Here is a 21,012-nt window from a genome sequence, read left to right as displayed (position 1 = left end):
TACAGCAGATTATCGTATGTACTATTTACGATGTGGTGTATTATTCTTAAATATGGAAATTATTATGGTAATGTTTGTTCACACTGTAGACAGATATTTAAATTACAAATAATGTATGTTAATGAAAGAGAGTTATTCGGATGTTTACGTTACCTGAGATATATTAACAAGCTCGAATACGATGGTAGATGATATATCAAAAGGATACCAGGTGTTGTATGAAAGCTGGGGTTTGCTCGACACCGCTCTCTTTATGATGACGTAACTGAAGTGGAAAATTAGAGTAATGTTGATTAACCGTCGGGTGACAGATTCTATGCGTGGAATCCATCCAGCCGCTGCCATGGAACCTGTTTCAGGGTCTGTGGTAGGCAAATCTTCCCACACAAAGGATTCTGCGAGGTGTAACAGTCGTTCTAATGAATTTATGCGAAATCTGGAACAGTGAGGGTGTTATGTCGGAAACTTGTTATGTTGTCATGTCGATGTTGGTATTGGTTTCAATGCTGTGTGGCCTTTCAGATTAACACCAAGATTTGGGAGAAACGAACCATATTTACGTATTCAGTCCTAGAGATGGAGACAGTATTTTCTCTGAAACGTTGGCATCTAACTACACATCTCAACCCAAAAGACTAACATCGACATCTTCATCGCTGTGAGAACCTGAAATCTGTTGGAGTGACACATTTTCTTCCAGATTCTTCGTTCTCATTGAGATTTCAGCTTCTCGCGGAGAATCGTATGAAGACGACAGCCATCTGGGGCATTACACTGTGTAGTCTCAAGAAGAATATGACTGACGTTTCAGAGATGCGTACTGGCTCCGTTATCAGAGCGACTGATGGTGGAGAAAGTACGTAGTACAGGATCTGGCAGAAATGTAGCGTAGTCGTTCAGATGCTGATAGTCGGACAGACAATCAAGACATTACCTGCCTTTTATGAAACTCGAAATTCATTATTACATGTGCAGTTTTCTTAATCCTCCTGTTACTTCGTGTTTCAGAATTATTTATATGGCTTTTATATTATCATTACACTTTGCATTTTGATTACAATTTTTCGTTCTCTTAAATCCAATTTATTTTTCACTTGGATACTTCACCTAATTCAAATTAGTTACACTTTCAGGCGCGTTTCTAACCGGTGTTCAAATAAAGAAGGATGAAACGGACGATACATGTTCCACACAGTGGAAGAATACGAATTTATGTATTTCAGTCTGAAAGCTTGAAGGGAAGAGACCTAGGTGTAGATGGGATAATAACATTGAAATGAGATTTTATATTTTCACGGTGCAGTCTTGTGGATAGTGATGCCTAATGATCTTGGTAATTCAAAGCATTTAGGTGGAACGTATTGCATCCATTTCATGTTATGTCTTCTGCCTTGAAGGTTACAATATACAGAATAAAAAATACATTTTAAAGAAATACAGGGTGACTATATTTCCTTTTCTCATGATAGGGTCCAGTGGTAGGACCTTGTGGACGCTTTAGTGAATCTTCGCGTTACATGAAAGGCAAGGAATTACTTAAGTAGCTAGGCGGTTACTACCTTTCCGAGAACAACTCCTGAGACACTTAATACCTGAGGAAACCATATATCCACACAGTCATCCCTGCTCCGGCGACTACGCGAGCAGTCTCCATTGTGCGCTCAAGATCTCGCGTGTTTTTCAAAAGATCTACGACTTGAGCAGAGTACGACGCATAGCAGCACACGGTCGCCACAGCGGCGTACACCCAATACAGCGGAGAAACGCGGTCCATGAGAAGGGGTATCCCCGTCACGCGGAATGCAGCTACAAAGTAGCTGAAACGTCTTGTAGTTTTGTCATGCTCGGCCATCTTCGTTGTAAGCATTCACATAGTAAGTTTATGAAAATGCAAACGGAACGGTTAATACAGACAGAGCCTTGAGTCCTTCACACACGAGGTCCAGGTTTCCACTGAATGGTACTGTGATCTGCGCTGTTGATTTGTAGGTCTGCTTCTTCAGGAACTGTAATCCATATCTTGGCTGTTGAAATATTCAGGAAAAACGGGCCTTCTTCTCTTTCTGACCAATGCACCATTAAAAGTTTCAGTTGGAAGTTAAGAGAAAGTTATTTTTTTCCCGAAGTAATTGATGCATGTAATAACTTAAACAGTCGCAGTTCAGAAATCAAGTAAATATGTACAGACATACGATGTTTATTTATCTGCCAGAGTTATGTAATTTTGTTTGAATTTTGAAAACCTTGAACGATTTACTTTGTTTTTTGGCATAATCTATGAATGGAGAAATTATGTTTGAATTTTTGATGACGGTCGTGTTTGTTATGTCCATGTACTTTAAACTTAGCATGTGTCACGAATACATATAACGACTATTTGTTCTAGATTTCATACTAAGCTGGATAATTATAGTGGTAATAAATATAATAATAATAGACGGAATAGTGCCGTGTATAAGTGAATGTGTGAGTACCGGAGGCGAGAATTTGATATCTGACAAATTTGTATATTTTTCCACCACGTCCAGAAAACTCCCGAGTCCAAAAGGATGCCAGGGGCTCTTTCGCTGGGGGTAAAGCGACCGATGCATGAACGTTTTCACTCACCACCATCTAGCATAGGTCTGTAATATGTACATTTACCTACATTTATTCCATAATGTGCTCATATTGTGGTATTTAGGCACAAGGACATGTTTAAATAACTTATATTTCTCCTTTGTATGTTAGTTTCACTGATAACGACAGAATAGACAATGGGAAATTTTAAGTAACTGGAATATATTGAAAGTCCAGTGAATTCTAAATGTAATTTTAAAGTACATATTTCATTAAATCCCACGTATAGTGATAAATTTTAGTGTACGTAAATGACTTTGCAATCCTATTTTTACCGCGAAATATTCACATGGACACTTTTCAAATTTGAGTAGCAAAGGTAAGTCGAAAAGTATGCACCCAATTTAAAAGCTTGGTTTTTATATATTTAACGAGTAATGTCTTATTTATTTCCACATGCACTTCTTCACACCCATCACATTGTCGGCAGTATGACGTAATACGGAGATGTTTGCCACTAGACACTCTTTGATAACTTTCTAGATAATTGCAGTACATTTTAATCCCATTTCCTAGAAGAATTGGGGATCGCTAAATTGTTAAAATTTCTCTTGTTGCACGTTTGGTAACCAACAACGAATAGAAAACATCAGTGAAACTTCGTGTCCTTTAATTATGCTTTGGCGATAATAAAATATTAATTTAGTTGTCCCTGCGTGACTAGACTTGAACATTAATACTTTTATTTTAACAATTTATGTTCGTACTGAAAACAATTATAAGGAAAGTTTAAAGCAGTTTTACTTGTAGCTGTATCCATTTGTAACCAATTCAGTGAGAAAATGCAGATGGCTCAAATCTTCTTGTAGATTGTGTATACAAACAATGTTCATAACAGTACCTGACAGCTTTTTCACAAGCATATATTGGAGTATACTCAGTTTTTAAGTGGGCCTTGTTTCTTCCCTTACCCTCCCTCCCGTCGCTTCCCATTTACAAGTCCATACGCCGTTACAACCAGAGATCCTCATTCCTCCTATTTATTCCTTTCCAGCAAACATTATTTCCATTAACTCGTTCTTAAAAACTGATATTCATTCATTTGATCGCTAAATTGCACTTGTTTATGGAACCAGAAGGCTCATTGCCGTCTTAGAAATATTCCGCCAGTGGATCATGTTCTGAGCCAGTTGAATCCAATCTACATCCTGCAACATATTTACCCGTTTCATTACTACCCTGATATACAAGTGGCTTCTTCCGTTTGTATGTTTCGACTGCAGTTTGGAATGCATTTATCTTTTTATGCCTGCTGTAGAACCGACCCATCTGATCCATGTTGAGTTGATCACTATGTGGACATATTCACCGCCGTGAGAACCTTAAATCTTAGAGGCATGAATTTGATTTCTGTAGCGTATGTCATTATAGTTATCGTGTAACGAAGATGTTAGACGCAGGTAGTGAGTGGGAAAATAACAAAATCTTGAAAGTTTAGTGAATTAACACCGGAGTAATTAGCTTTTTAATCTGATATTCGTAGCATATATCCCTTTGCAGCACTGTTGGCCCACACACAAAAGGGTGTATTAAAAACTGTAATAAATTCAAACTGAGGGAACTAAGAGTTCCAATTTGAGTATGGCATAAAAATATGTAGGCCTATAGGAACGTCATTTGCATCCACATTTAATTTCGATATTTTATTAAACCTCCGATATTGATCGTAATGCGTGTTGGAAGTAGGGTCTAGGTGTCAGTAGATGGTCTTCCAGTTGACAGGTTTATGCAGATAGCGTTTATATATGAAATAAATACAGAAAGTCATTTGCTTTCTCATGGTTTCCTGTAATCCAGTGCTTCGTATGTGAATACTATTATAAGCTTTATCATATTCGTGACAGGAAGTAAGCGAAAAATGTTGGACTACATCTCATTTTACAAATAGGACTACAACTTACATGTTGATCATTGTCTAAGAAATGTAATTAATTGTGAACTGTGCCTGTTACGAGAAAATACATTTCTACAATCGAATATTTAATTTATCTGCGTCCTTCTAGAGCTTCTTCTTCATCCTTTATTTGAAGCAAGAACATGAAGAGGGAGACCGATTGTTGTATCATCTGTAGGGATATAAACATTTAAACATTAATGAAATCTTATTCCACTTGTATTTAGATTAAGTGGTGTTCAATTATAGTATCCTGTTAAATGTTCTACTGCCTTTCTACATGACGTACTTTTTGTTATTAATGCCATTTGATATTCTTATCTTACTCAGTTTCTGCAGAAACATTTTCACGTGTTTAATCTTATTGAAGAACACTCACAGTCACCAAAATGCGTCTTTTACTCCGAGATTTACAATTTTACTGCAATTTTGTTAAAATTACATGTGTAAAATATGACTCTGATAATTGGAAATGTATACACCTTTAAATTTCTGCTGTCATACTGTTCATTACTGTTAATTACAGACTATTTATGTACAAATGATGTTTCATACGCTGTGTTCGTAGGAATGAGCTGTGAACTTACTACTTCTAATTGTCAGGGCGACGAGCATCGTCCTGATAGTGGAGACAGGGAAGTACTTTCCTCCGAAACGTTGGTACCTACTAACAAGTCCGAACGGCGTCGCTACCCAGAATAACACCATGAACATTTATTCTTTGATTGATCGTTGTGGAGTACACATCATAACTTTTGAGTTTGTTGAGTGATGGCGAGAAGTTCTCCTTGCGTGTTTTATAAGAAGGAAAGAAAACTGTAACTCACATTCATCATTGTCGCCTTGGAAACGGGAACGAATTTACCAGCTGTTAGGATGAATTCCTTGTTCGCTATATTAATGATGAAATAGAGACAGCGTTGGAATGTGATCGGACTTCCCACCCAGTCACAGTCCCAGGCCGCGTCTCGTACTCTGTCAGCCTGTAACATTACAATGCACATCAAACATTGGTTCCATAAACACATAACGAATGTTTCCTCACGTGTGTTTATTACTGGGTCATTGTGTGGCTCTCATTGAAATAACGACACGACTCAGTCCTGAGGATGGAGGCTATATGTTCCTCCGAAACGTGGTCCTACCTCCAAGTCCACACGATATCTTAACCCAGACCACCGTGGATCTCTCCATTGTCGTTAGAAACTCAAATCTCATACGTTACGGCAGTATTAGGTGTTTCGTGTTTTCTAATGTTTCTTGTGGGTAGTCGACACGACAAGACATTTTTAACTGATAAGGCACTATCATTTTGTGTATATAAGTTCTTCCCTTAATTTTATCATGAACATGGGTTGTATTTTTATCGTTGCTTGGTGTTCATAAGTTTACATACTTTCAAGTAATGAATCTGTTGATGTTCTTGTAGCACTTCGCCGATTCTGTATTTGTAAATTCACACATGCATTAGTTCATTTGTGTCGTCTGTTACCAAAGTTAGTGAGATGTAACACACGTGTGTGAAGTTTCATTTGTACCTTTACAATAAGAATTTGGGTTGTCGGCTTCTTAGACTGTATTACATGTTTTATTAAGAACAAGTTACGAAATTTGTTAATTATTAACACATACTACTTTGAAGATATCCGTCTTCTGGGTTGTTGCGCTGTGTAGTCTGGTCGATGTTAACCAACGTTTCAGAGGTCTTACTGCCTCCGTCATCAGAGTATGAAAATTTCTGTCTTCTGGATTGTTGCGCTGTGTAGTCTGGTAGATGTTAGCCAACGTTTCAGAGGTCATACTGCCTCCGTCATCAGGGCGATGATGACGGAGACAGTATGACCTCTGAAACGCTGGTTAACATCGACCAGACTACACAGCGCAACAACCCAGAAGACGGATATCTTCATACTCACCGCTGTGAGAACCTCAAGTCTTAAACATACTACTTTGATATTATTGTTTGCTTTTCGTTTAATCTTTGTTATTAATTTGTTCATTGCGTTGAATTAGTGTTTGCCTGTCATAGGCTCATAGGCTCTTTGCTGTTGGTAAACACTGTAATAGGGGAATTGAATTATACTTTCCTGGTCGCTCAGCTCGCTCCCAAACCAGCAGAATACAAACACGTTTATTAACATGAGGAGGTAAATCACAATTGTTTGAGAAAACTGCACCACGTTTCCCCATCTCTGGAACATTGCGAAATGCATCGTATTTTAGTTATAATTACACTCGGTTCTGTTTATAAAACGTACCACCAGATAACAGTAAAGGATCAAATCAAGAATGAAACGATGGGGAAGATAAGAAATCAACATAAAAATGCATTTTGGGATACTTGAAGGGAAACACCACTTATGAGACCTGGGCACAGGTCAAAAGATATCAGAACAGGCACTAATGGCCGACTGTTGTGAACTCTGTAGGATTTGAGGTTTTCGCGGCGGTGAGTTTGAAGATGGCTGTCTTCTGGGTTGTTGCAGACTACACGGCGCAACAGCCCAGAAGACCGCCATCTCGTGAACTCGATAATGTACTTTCGGGTTCCATAAAAGACGGGGAATACCTTGACCAGTGGAGTCACTGTAAGTTTTTCAAGAAGTTAGTTAATGTTTACTTCGTGCACTGTATAATTTAAATAGTCATGTCTTTTTATTTAACTTCGCCGTTTTGAAGCACTTGTCATTAGTGCTGTTTATGACTGACGATGCATTTTTTTTTTCAAATTCCGGAAGCAACGAAACTAATTAATTTTACCGAGGAGAGTTGTTGTTGAGAACCTTATAAGCACTCAAATTGTTTAGAAATTGTCCGTCTTTTATGGAATTCGGATTTTAATAATCATGCTGACAAGAACACGCAAAAAGAGGGACACATCAGAACCCTGATAATGGGGACAGAGTTAATTCCCGAAACGTCGGTTTACTGCGGTAAGCAGTTAACGCGGCAGATTGCCCGAGAACATTTTATTGATTGTACTCGCCTCGAAAGTCTCAAATCCTATTTCTTGAGAACTGTTTTCAAATTAATGTTCACTTAGAACGTAGAAGAAAGCTTTCGCGGTTAAGATAAAATCGTAATGTCTGCAATTTTCTTATCAGTCTCTATATTTTGTATTTGTATGAGCACAATTACCGTTACAGCGGTGTATGATGTAAAGCATAGGCCACCCATTAGGATAAGAAAATAACCGGCCAGGAGCGGGTTGAATGTATCCTCTATTGCACGAATATATCTGTAAATTAAGACAAAGAAAACGTCAAAATGATTTCTGAGTCAATAGCCTGAAATATATCACGTAGCACACCTGAAGTATATACGTGATAGTAGGCCTATAGCCTTTGTTATAGCGGAAACAAGATGTCTAATTTTGTAATAGGAACACACCATATATTTAATTGATGTATATGTAGAATAATATTGTAGGGGTTGGACAAATCACAAATATTTCGTAGCCTCGCCGGTAAAGACTTGACATAATGTTTGATTAAATCTCAAGGTTTGTGACGACGGTTTATTGTTAAAGTAACAAATTTCTTGAACATTATTTATCGATCTAATTTAATTAAAAAGCAAGATCTTGTATCTGTCTGCAGGTAAAAACCTATTCTGTTGGGTCTGTTCACTGGCCTTGATTCAGTCATCTTTGCAGCTTCTTCCATTGGTTATTGTGGACTCTTTTCCCGAAGGTAAAGACAGTCACATCGTGAAACTCTCCAATAGCAAAATAAATTGGCAAGTTTAGCTAAGAAATGTTTATCTATGTATGACAGTGCTTTCGGCTGACCTAAATTAACATCTTGATTTGTAGCATAGCAAGTGTAGAACATACCTGTTTGAAAATAAAATAATGTAAATAGTTCATTGAAGTGTATTTACTCTATGATTAGTTGGTGGTGACGAACACAGTCGTTGAGTTGTTTCTGCATGTGTTGAAACACTTGCTGAGAGGTCTGGGCTTCTCGTTCCTCGTCTTGGTCCGTCTTAGCTCTCGAGTCCTTCTCTGGTGCGTCGTTTTTCTGTCTTATATTCTTCAGGCTTGCTCTCAACTTCTCCAGCTGACTGCAAGCGATGCAGATCGATGTACCATAAAAGGGAGGGACACCATAGAAGAAACTTGCCCATGTGACAGTAGCAACAAACTAGAAAGAGAAAACACACTGAATTTATAAGTGTACAGGCGGACATTATGGAAGTAGATCGGTGTGAAAATATATATTGAATGGTCGTGCTGAAACGTAGACCGGCAGTTTTAGCATTAAAATGTTTAAGTTAGAAACAACTGTAATAATTTTATTAATATTTTTTGTAAAAGTACTGCTGTTCTTAAAGCTATCTCTGTATATGTACGTATGAATTCGGCAGCTGGACAGTACTTGAATTGTCAGTGTCATGCTCCGGCCGCTGTTACCATTGCAGAACGAGACTGCTATACACATTGGCTAGCACAATGGTCGGACCTCATTCGATCTTATAAACACTGCAGACATTAAGTTGTGCATATGTGCGTTCATCATCAGCAAACTATTACGAGTACACATGGATAATTGTAATTATAATTACGATTAACCGAATTAAAGGTAATTGGATTATTTTACTGTCTTTGTTACAGACTGGTTGTGATTCTATTGTAAACTGTCGGCTGAATTCTCAGAGCCATGGTTATATTGTGTCTCCATGTTGGCTGTGTGAGCTCCACTTTATTCGGATAAAATTAAAAGTAATAAAACACACGGACGTTCTAAAATGATCGCAGGTGATGGATGACTCGAGCTTTATATGCACGTCCTTGTTATGACCCACAGTTTATACCCTCCAGTTTTTGACAGATATTCTCAAACATTATTTTATTTTTAAGTTGCAAACCGTCTTGTGATATTGTATGTTTGCAGTAAAACAGTTTATTTTACGTTTTTTCCAATTCTAATTATTGAATATGTTCCGATGTTTGAGGGATTTTTCCTGTTGGTTATATTGCATTTGGTGTAATTTTCACGGACTGCTAGTGTTTGATTTCGTGTGCCAAATTGCAGAAATCCTTCGCCAACAGCGAGGTTGCAATCTTAAAAAAAATTTCGGTTGACAAGACCAAGTGATGTGGGAAATTGGGGCTCAGGGGAACCGCTACCAGTGTCAAACCTCGTCAGTGTTTTAGTTGTCTGCTGTTCCTTAGCAGCAACCAAAAATGAGTATTAACATATCTGAAAATTTATTAGACATTAAATATAGGACAATGTCACGAAGGTAATCTGGATGCTATTAAATTGGTTCCTGATACCATATGAGCCCTGTCACCTGCAAAGTTGAATCTGTTCTTGCGGATGACACGGAATTTTTTCTGTATGTACACAAAGAAGACATGCATAAAACGAAAGACCGCGGTTTGCAAAAGTGGATGTGAATGGAAAACCGCGGAAATTTGAAACACACGGCAGGAAAGTGATTGCTGTTATATTATTGTTATAATTATTATTATTATTGCTATTGTTTCTAAGATGTTTTCTGGTTTCTGATGGTGGATGGTTTCTTGGAAACAGAAATAACTTGCGGGATTAATATTACCTTATGAAATTGCATTTCAATTCTGCGAACATTCGCGAAGACACAGGAATTTGTGAACATATTTTTAATCACCTCTGCACCCCACACCATGTTGCTTATGTAATAGGTCTGTACAGTAATGTTTGTTCTCACTTATGTGCATGAATTGAATTTATCAACTTGTTTTTAGCATTCAGACAGACACAGAAATAAGCACTGAAACAATTCACGTACTGCGTAAACTTCATTTATCGTATTTTGCTCGTCTTGTTGAAATTGCATTCTGTTCTTACTATAGAATATAATGACGATGATTACCGACTATTTTACCTGCACTGTGTTGATCAGTTCGTAAACGGGACTTTTGTTTGTATCGAATGGATACCATGTCCCATAAAAGAAAGGACGATCATCACTTGTGAAGCGTACTGCACTTTGGATTATATGGTAAATGACGGCGGAACTCGTGACAATAGTAGTGGCTGTCTGGATTCGTGGTATCCAGGCGACCAGTGCCAACGATCCAGTGTCAGGATCTTTGGTAGGCAAATCTTCCCAGACGAATGCATCCGTGAGCCTCAGCATCTTCATCACGACATTCATCCTGAACCTGCAGCAACGTACAATTTCGCCATGTCAAGAAATATTTCAGTGATATCAAAATAAAATATCTGATACACGTTACTTTCCATTTGAGGTACCAAATTTCATACATAATTTGTAATTAATAAAATTATTAATGAAAGGCAACTCGACATATTGGATAAATGTTAGCAGACTATGCGAATAGGCTCAGTAGAATACGTTAAGAATTCATAAAAAGCATGAGACAAAACAAAGTAAAGATAAATACAGCTATAATTCCGTAACTTCATTACCTGAGATACAGTTGCGAATAACTTGCACCTGAAAATATCATAAAATACATGGCTACATCCATTATGTGATCCAAGTCCTCAACATAGTGATATATCTCCAAAAACATGGCGAGAAGCGTGGTGTAAGCACAAATGTAATAAAATAAACTGAATGCGTGGTACAGATTTGAAACAGACGGGTTAAGTAAAGAGACGCCTCCAACGTAAAAATAGTAGAGATAGTAACGAAATCGGCTCTGATATCGAGAATTGTTTTCCATTCTCGTCACAGTAAATGTTAATATATGAATAATTGGATAAGGAATAGAAATATTAAGTTCCTCTCTTTGAGAAGTAATGAACATTACTGGCGTCTGGTGCTGAGAAGTTGTAATTTTAGGTTGGATTTTAATGGTAATGCCCTTTGGAAACTTTTATGACGAAAGGGTAGTTTGTACCAGCAGGTATGCATTATTTATTACTAAATTCCCTCTCCCCTTTACTAATAGATGTGGGACTTCGTTAAACATATTAAGTTCTATATCTATTTTCCGTGTATATAAAGATGAAATTATTCGAAACTGACAAGAGTGTAACTCGATACTGCAATTAATAAATCTATAAAGTTAAGCAGATACTTCTAGCGAGTTGGTAATGTACACAAAATTCTGGAATCCTGGTCACATGAAATAGTTTTTAAAGTGCCGGGGGTATCACATGAAGTCAGAACAATAAATGTATTATTTTCTTGTATACGTTAACGTCTTAGTGTACGGACGACATGTTTAAGAGTTTTATTTATAAAATGAATATTAAATACAAACATGAAAGTCAGAACCTTACAAAGCATATCGGAGGAATTGGAACATTTGCAATATAAATAAACCAGGATACGAACTAAATAATAATAAATACGCCATCAGTGTAGTGTCCCATAAACCCATTAGCCACGATATATTAATAAAAATATGCTCCAGTTACACATAGTTCGTAGCAAATTTCAAATTGAGCAAAAACCAACAACAATGGTTATAAAGGATAATCTAAATTGCAGAGGATTTTGCATGCAAATGCTGAAAAAACCACCACTCATTGTAATAGTGACGTCATAACGAAAGAACTACTAAGGAATATTTTCAAATAGGATGATTAAGTTGGGTCCACACAGAACATCCCTATAATTATTTAAAGATTGTGTGATATTATTATGTTTTATTGTGTATATCGTTTTCTTGTTACGTATACTCCAGTGAGTTTAATTGATAGGCAATGGATAAACTATTACTATAAATAACTTTGGTAGCGGGTAGGAACTCTCTTCGGAGATAGTCCTACTTCAGGGAAGTGAGTGCCCCTGCCTACGCGAACTCCGGGTTCTCCTTGACCCGAGGGGTAGCAACCTGTAAGGGTCCCTCTACCAGGGTCACGGTAGATGGCATAGGGCAGCAGCTATGTCATTGCTGGGGCGAGGCTGTTGAAGAATGACTTCCCTAAAGGCCCGTCACCAGATATTCACAGACGACAATCACATATTGATTGTACCGGTTGTGATACTGCGATGGAGAAGGCAACGGGAAACCACTCCATTATAAATCCCTAGTGCAATCAATCATGGCAGTAGCAGCCAGTAAAGCTCAAATTGCTATGCTGATAGCCAACATCCGGAACGGATAGGCACTTTAAGAAGAAGAAGAAGAAGATAAATAACTATGTATTTATAATAACCACTTAACTTTCGTGGTTACTGTGTATATGCCATGCTGAAATGGTTCTGTGTGAATTACAATTATTTCAATTGTAATGGTAATTTGCAACTCAATTATTTATGAAGGTGAATATGTAGGGGGTTTTAAGTTCTAGGTATTTGATGCTGTTATTTAGATTATTTTAGTTGATTTCAGTGGATGGCAACTATTAGAAATAGATTTCTGCATGCCTGATTTTCATGCCACTTTTTTCACCTTTTATGACTTTATTTTGTTACATTATCTTTGTTGAAAGTTGTTACTGTTCGGTAGAGAATTATATATTGTGTTGGTTAAAATGTCACAGTGTACACAAACTCGACACAACCCTGGGATCGAAAAGTTAACTACGAAAATTGAAGCTGAAGTTCTAGGAACTGATTTTTACGGCGTTGAATTCTAATTTGTAACAGGTGTAAGTGCCTTTGATCGTACAAGGGAATTAAGTTTATTTCATTGAAGATGAATAACACTTTTTGATGTTTGATTTGAAGCTTTCACGGCGGACGTCATTAATAAACTCTTCTCGGACCAGCAGCCCTCAAAACGGCGGAAGATTTTAACAAAATGACGCGGCTGCTGGCCCCTAGAAGATTTTATCAGCACTTTTTTTTGTCAGAAATGTCACATAATAGTATACGAGACCACTCCTTGAGGCTATTTGGTCTCAAAAGAAGGAAAATAAAAGCAGGTTGTGATAATTGTTTTAGAATTTCGGTTTTTTCTTCACTGGCTTCTAAAATTATTTGCACTTATTTGTGTAGTTTAGTTTATTTATTTGTGAATGGTTCAGTAGCTCAAAATATAGAACTTTCAATTACAGATCATTAGTGAATTATGAATTAAAAGGTAATATTCTGGAATTTTCCTGGAGAGACAGAAAAGAACACGAAAACTCTCAGAATAGCCGATCTCCGGTCCCAAATCTGAATCTGGGATTTCCCGAATCCGAACTAGGAGTGCCAACTACTCGATCGCTGTTTCACAGTGCAGTAGGTTATTTCACTTAACGACTAAGGACGGGCACCTTGTTTAGACCAACAACTGTCCATACTGATTCTATTAGACTCTTTTTCAAAACAAAACTGATAAATTAGGCAAGAATGTTCCTGTATCAGAATTAATGTAAACATGGGCTCAACAAAGAAAAAATATATAAATGTGTCAGTTGAGGATATTGCGTTCACGCCATTGCCAGTCATTCCTCATGAATACTGAAATTCCATCAGTAAAGTCAGTAAAGTGACTGGCCAAGAACTGGAAGGTATGTGTTCAATACCCGGCCGAGACATGGGTTCTTTTCTTCGCCACTATACTGCGTCCAAACCAGCTTTGGAGTCTATACGGCGTCATATACAGTGGATCCAAGGGACTCTTTTCCCTGGGTTGAAATCTGACTGAACGTGAAACTGTCGATTCAGTTTTATCTCTCAAGAGACTTCTATATTTTGATTTTGAATTAAGTTATTACGCAGCACCGTGTAAGTATCTGTCATAACTGAATATTTATTTCCAGACATTTTATTGAGTACGCTTTTACCATGTCATCACAAAAGAAGGGGTCTGCGTGACGTTACAGGTTTATCTTGAAAAGAAACTTCTGTTTTAAGTACTTTAACCGAAGCTAAGACAGACATGCTTGGCTTCCAATGGGAAGTGTAATTTCTTATTCTCTCGTTAAAAATTCATGGATGAATATATATACGGCGTATAGTGGCAGTAAATCAATCTATAAATGTATTATTGTTTGCACAGTAAATTTAGGATCAGCGATTACTAGATTATACTTACACTATTTAGATGTGATAGGTATTTTAAATATATTCTTAAATTTTAAAAGTATGAAAAAGGCTTTTTCTAAAATAAAGGTTAAAATAATATTGTTTCAGTTAACATTAATATAACTTGTATTGTAAAGTATAAAGAAAACATTTCTTACTTGTAAACTTCATATAATAAGCCCCTTGCGAGTAGGCCTACCCTTCATCTGAAGACGGAAACGGATTCAGCTCCTGAAACAAAGTGATCTGTTTGTGAACTGTAGTACACCGTCGTCAGTGGCCTTTAAGACTGAATTTTCTTTATTTACATACGTATCGTAAATGTTAAATGTCGTTCACTAAATTGTATTCTGTGCTTTCAATTGAGTAATTATGTAAATAACAATAAAGCAGCCAAGGCTAGCTTTTGACTGATCTTATTGCACACTTCCACCGAACATGTGACACATTTATGTCCCGTTGAATAACGTCGCTTGGGATCCATTGTCCATAATCTGAGTTGTCGGACGAAATTAATTTTGGTCCATATAGACCCATCTCCTGCTTTATATGGGTCTCAGAACCTTATTAAATTAAACAATTAAAAACTCATTTTATAAGACTATTTTGCCTAACGTATATTTAAAACATTTTAACACGGCGTATAATTAGCCAAATACCGGGAAATATACATATGCGATTGTGATAGTTTTGTCAGTATAGATTTGTATCTGAAATAAATTAACACCAGTTATAGGAGAAATACATGATTCCAAATCTGACAGTAAACGTACTTTGTACTCAAACTTGCCATAGTTTGAAGACAACTGGCTTCTGGGTTGTAGCGCCGTGTAGTCTGGTAGAAGTTTGCCATCGTCAGGGCCTGATGATGGAGGCAGCAAAGACTTCTGAAACGTTGGTTAAACTTCTACCAGACTGCATGACGCTACAACCGAGAACACAGCTGTCTTAATGGCTTAGAGACTGGGCGATTAACGGAAGTTTTATTTAAACAAATGTAAATTCTCTGTTGAAATTCCTGAATGGTGTGATCTCCAGGCACCTGTAGCTCATCCAGAAGGCGCGTGTCTTATCACAGCCAGCCGATGAGACCTGGGAACTGCGTGCAGTCTTCGTGAGATATGCGGTCCATTAACGTAGAGGCTTTGAAGTAATTTTCTGTCGTTGTACAATACAAACAGGCTGTTAAATAGAAACATTCTTGTTGTTGTAACATATTTTTGAGCGCTTTACATAATGATGCTACATTTCCACTTTCTTTTTGTGAAGAAGCCACATATTTAAGATGGCTGTCTTCTGGGCTGTTGGCCGCGTAGTCTACAAGCCATATATTGTTACTGTAAAATATAATGAGGAAAAATATTATTAACTTTTTAATGCTTTACAGGATAAATATGTCTGAAATATGTCTGTCAGATGGTAAAGACTTAGGCTTATGAGATTCAAGTTCTGAATGCATTAACTGAAATAAAAACGTTCGTATGCAAAACTTCGTTGTAATGGTAAATATATAGGCCTAAGTGTTAAATCCTGAGATTAAGATTTGGTATCTGTGGTTGACAAATGTTACAAAATGTGGCATTCAGAAAATGTTCAAAATTTCCTTTAATTTTAGGACTCTGAAGAAATCAGCCGTTTTAATACTGGTCCTTAAAATTAAAAACCTATCAGAAGCCTATATTTAATAAAATTTACTTCTAAAAAACTCGAATAATAATATTTTTATCGCATATGAAAGAGAAGTTTTGAAGCGTATAGTAATTTTAAAAGATCACTATTATAACTAAGTGATTTGATAAACGTCTATAAAAGCAGTCGGAGCTTGAATCTCACCACTCACCTCCGAGGTTAAGAAAGCATGGAGCCACACAGATTCAATACATGGTGCACAGGAGCAGGGCTGACTTTATAAACCAACACAAGTAAGACGTAGCTTATGCGCTGTTGTCTACCTTATGGGGCAGACTTGACGTCCTAATAACTAAGCATCAGAAATTCGAGGCAAAGTTGTGACATGAAAACGTCAACTGAAATAACATGTAATTCAGCGTCAGAGTTCTGAAACTTTTGTTTTATAATTTCAATTGAATTGTTTGAAATTTGACTGTTTAATTAGATATGTTCGTCTAATTATGATTCATTAACTACTTTAATTAATTCAGACATTTCTGTTAAACCGTTCATTATACAACATATATTATATAACGTGTTATGTATATTTCAGTGACAAGTTGGGTTTAGGTTTGGGTTTTATAAATACAAGGATTGTTCTGCAGAAAGACCGACGTATATTTCGGAAAATCTATCACCTTTTTATCATCTGACCCCACGCTGGAGACCAAAACTTTGTCTGTAAATAAATTTTTGAAAGTCCAACGCTACTATTTTCATAAAAAGATGAGGCAAACATAAGTATGTTTGTTCTTCAACATTTTTTCTCCAAAGTCCTATTTAGGAAACGGTCTTCATTGTACAGTTGTAATTACATCTGGCGGCGCCTTTAAAGAGTTACGGGTGGCGACAGCGTATACTTCTGTGCATATCATAATTGATTCCTTTTGTTTAATGACTGATTCAGTGGTACGTGTTTGATATCGTTAAGTGAATGTACGTGTGTTGTTTGATTATTGGCTTGTTTTTATTTAATAACGTTATAACGACCGAAGTTATGTAACATCGAATGGAATATTGATTTGTGAATGATAAAATAGAAAGGAAACGGTGGTCGTCGGCTATTTCAAGATACTATCCAGGCATTCTCCTCTAGAACTAGCGAAAACCTACGAAAATCATTGGAATAAACGACCTCCCGTCCGAGATTCGAATCCGTGGCCTACAAAATACGAAGCACAGAGACTAACAAACCAATGATGATTTTTTAGGCGGATATGTGTGAGTGTATCTGATGTTCTTATGGGTAAATAACAGCTGAAAACGATACGGGAGCGTTAGAACATCAAAGTTAGTCCGTGTTAAATTGTTGGGAGTTTTTTCTCCCTCATATAAGTATATTTCATCTCCGTGACTACAAAACAGATTTCAGTTTAATTTGGCATTGATTTTTCACAGAATTTGACTAAAAGTATTTTATTAAGATCTATGTTTGTCCTGTACAACGCGAACCCAAGAACTTCCTCCCCACTACATAGTTCAGGAGATGCAGAATTATAGTGTGATATTGAATTATAACGCATTTTTGTTTTTCATTCTTGTTGACAGGATAAGAATGGAACATAACGTACGTATGTTATGGTAATAGTGAGTAACTGTTAATTACGAATAACTGGTGATTATGTGTAATTGCCGCTTGTGATTTTGATTATTCATAATAACGGCATCATTCTCTTTTGCTGTAGTATACATATTTGTTTGTTTTGGCAGTATATTTCTGTGCACACAAATAAGATTGTACCCACTCGTTATCGACTTTCTTCATACAGGAGACGCCGCTAAATTTTATGACGCACTTAAAGTTGTTCTGACTAAACATCGAAAGATCGAAGAAAAGTTTTAAGAATATAACATGTAATTCAGTGGCACAGTTTTGAAACTTTTCTTTTATAATTGAAATTGAGCTCTTCGGTATTTAAATGTTTGAAGATGCGGGCTTATAATTACAAGTCGGCAGAGACTTCAGTTAATTTTTATTTCTAAGTCCTGTGAACCTATTCATTATGTAACGTGTTACGTATTTGAATTAAAATTTCTATATACGTCAGAATATGCGAAGGTTGACAGAATTATTTTTGCCCATTTTGACGGTTTTGCTATATTGTAGAGGGACATCAACTTGGACATGACCTTGCCGATTGATATGGAAATCATAGTGGCATACTATATTAAGGCGCAATCTCAAGTAGAAATATGTTTTGAAGGTTTTCAAAAATGGTGATATGGAGTTATCTTTATTTAAAACAAACACTCCAGGGGAGACGAAATATGTCACAGAAATAAAAAACTGCCCTTGTAATGGGTTTCGATAGTCGAAGCTTCATTTTAGAGAAATGTTTATCATGTCTTAATAGTAGCAGTACTAGCAGCAGACGCAGGACACTCGATATATTTAAACTACTCGACACTGGGAGGTGTTTTAGACAAATGATAAGTGGAGCTCGAAAAATTATGCCAAGTCCTACTCATGAAGCTAAGAATATGACTTTCCATACTAAAGCCTTTTTAAGAAATATTTTTTCATCAATAGAGGCTGTGAATTCCAAACTGCTGAATTATGTGAACCAATTAAATACTTTTTTATTTATTATTTATTATTGACTGCAAATGGGTTTATACCCGGTGGCAGTGTCCTACAATAACATACAAAACAATGAGACAGAACAGAACAATGAGATACATCAACACAATGAGACAGAACAAAACAATAAACAAAAGGACACAACAAAAACAATAAGACACAATAAACAATGAGATACATCAACACAGAGACAGAACAAAACAATAAACAAAAGGACACAACAAAAACAATATGACACCCAAACAATGGGATACATCAACACAATGAGACACAACAAAACAATAAACAAAGGACACAACAAAAACAATAAGACACAATAAACAATGAGATACATCAACACAGAGACAGAACAAAACAATAAACAAAAGGACACAACAAAAACAATATGACACACAAACAATGGGATACATCAACACAATGAGACACAACAAAACAATAAACAAAGGACACAACAAAAACCATAAGACACAACATACAATGAGATACATCAACACAGAGACAGAACAAAACAATAAAAAAGGACACAACAAAAACAACACATCCCACTCAAAATCAACCAACTCATAAATTACAAAACCATCCAACCTCAAGTACTTAACTTAAAAAAAGAACTTAATACCACCTAGACATAAGACAATAACTGTAATGTATTACAAACGTCATGAACTGATGCACTCACACAACAATACAATGAGACACAACAATACAACATACCACACTCAAAATAAAACATCTGACACAATAAAAAAACACACATCCACTAATTAATCACAATACTTAAGAGTGGAATATAAAGTCCGCTCTCAGTACATGAAAATTTTATCCCAAAGAACTACAGCCCTTCATCACTTGGAGACTAAGACACTTCACTTCACTTATCACCATTTATTCCCAACTTAATAACCCTTAGCTTGTAACTACTTTTCTGACCCTCTTTCTAAAGGTGCCTAATTTACAGGGGAAAGACTCTAGCACGCCTGGAGGTAATTGGTTCCAGCTTCTTATGGTCCTATTTACAAAGGAATATTTGCCTACATCCGTTCTTTGTTTCCTAGTCCTAATTTTCCGAGTATGATCGTCCCTGCCCAGGTAGCATGGCTTTAATAATCTATCCTCTATCATTTTCCAAGCCCGGCCCCCCGTGTATGCTTTGAAAAGGGCGCACATTCGGGCTATCAATCTACGCTGTGCCAATGTTTCCCAACCAGATTCGTTCGTGAAATTAGCAAATTTAGCCGCTCTCTTCTGCACCCGATTTAGTGCTCTTACCTGTCCTTCCCTGTAAGGGTCCCAACACACAGTTCCATATTCAAGTATCGGTCTCACTAGCGACGTATAAGCTAAACGTTTCGTATTGTTATTTCCCTTTTTTAGTATACGCATTACGAAATGGAGAGCCTTCCATGCTTTAATTAGTGTATAATTCACATGATCTGCCCAGCTCAGATCACTGCGAATAAGTATTCCTAAGTACTTAAAGCTATTTGCCTCTGGAATTAATTGATCCCCAAAAAAGTAACTCAGCTTATCCTTCACCCTAGCTCTATTGAAGCTGACTGCTTTACTTTTACCTGGATTTATCTTCATTTCATTTTCTACCGCCCATTCCCATAATCTATTCATATCTGTCTGTAACTTATCAATGTCACTACTATCCATTATTTTCCTGTATACTATACAATCATCAGCGAAAAGCCGTATATTTGAATCAATGTTTTTCCAAATATCATTAACATAAGCTAGGAATAGCAAGGGACCTAATACGCTCCCTTGCGGCACCCCTGACGTTACCCTGACTTCATGAGATAGCTGTCCTTCCACTCTTACTCTTTGCGAACGTCCTAAGAGAAATTCCTTTACCCATAACACTACCCTCAAGTCCACACCGGTTGCAGCAATTTTTGTAATCAGCCTATCGTGTGGGACTAAATCGAATGCCTTTGAGAAATCTATTATAACCGCATCAGTCCTGATTCCCTCGTCCAATGAATCAGCAACATCTTGACAAACCGTGACTACTTGACTTTCGCATGAGTACCCTGGTCTAAACCCATGTTGACCCTCATATAACCACTCACTCCTTTCCCAGACTTGCCTTAGATACCCTGCTATAACGTGCTCCATTTGCTTGCAAACCACCGAGGTTAAACTGACCGGTCTATAGTTCCCAACTACCGATCGATCTCCCCCTTTATAAATAGGGACCACTATAGCTTTCTTCCAGTCCCCTGGGATAGAATTGTTGTTCATCGTTACCTCCAGCAGACGCGCAAGGTATGGAATCATTGCTTCCCCACCTAACTTTAAAATTTCCCCGGGG

General features: G+C 37.0%; 2 protein-coding genes across 2 annotated transcripts in view; one reads left to right on the top strand and one right to left on the bottom strand.

Moving 5' to 3' along the window:
- Window positions 1–21,012, top strand: part of Coq6 (ubiquinone biosynthesis protein COQ6, mitochondrial) — a 191,650-nt gene that overhangs the window by 80,142 nt on the left and 90,496 nt on the right. The gene's annotated exons all lie outside the window — the stretch shown is intronic.
- Window positions 4,173–11,244, bottom strand: LOC110840919 (4-vinylanisole receptor-like). The gene is made up of 7 exons (XM_087352501.1): window positions 10,936–11,244; window positions 10,388–10,667; window positions 8,396–8,658; window positions 7,652–7,751; window positions 6,604–6,705; window positions 5,341–5,499; window positions 4,173–4,685 (listed from the first exon to the last, which is right to left on the bottom strand). Exons 1-7 carry the CDS (start codon window positions 11,193–11,195, stop codon window positions 4,605–4,607), a joined length of 1,245 nt encoding a protein of 414 aa, XP_087208627.1. The 5' UTR covers window positions 11,196–11,244; the 3' UTR covers window positions 4,173–4,604.

The sequence above is a fragment of the Zootermopsis nevadensis genome, unplaced genomic scaffold, assembly GCF_977971745.1.
Source record: "Zootermopsis nevadensis isolate Lab colony 2312 unplaced genomic scaffold, Znev_1.0 Znev_ptg000021l, whole genome shotgun sequence".
Taxonomy (NCBI): domain Eukaryota; kingdom Metazoa; phylum Arthropoda; class Insecta; order Blattodea; family Termopsidae; genus Zootermopsis; species Zootermopsis nevadensis.
This window is presented reverse-complemented; position numbering and strand designations above follow the sequence as displayed.

Bases quoted from the DNA above. Each gene is read 5' to 3' on its own strand.
- LOC110840919 (XM_087352501.1), bottom strand. From the start codon at position 11,195: ATGGAAAACAATTCTCGATATCAGAGCCGATTTCGTTACTATCTCTAC. The intron at 6,706-7,651 runs GTAATTGTGCTC...GCAATGTTCCAG, and splicing joins CATCATACACCGCTGTAACG to AGATGGGGAAACGTGGTGCA. The intron at 5,500-6,603 runs CAGGAAAGTATA...ATTGTAATGTTA, and splicing joins TTGGGAGCGAGCTGAGCGAC to CAGGCTGACAGAGTACGAGA.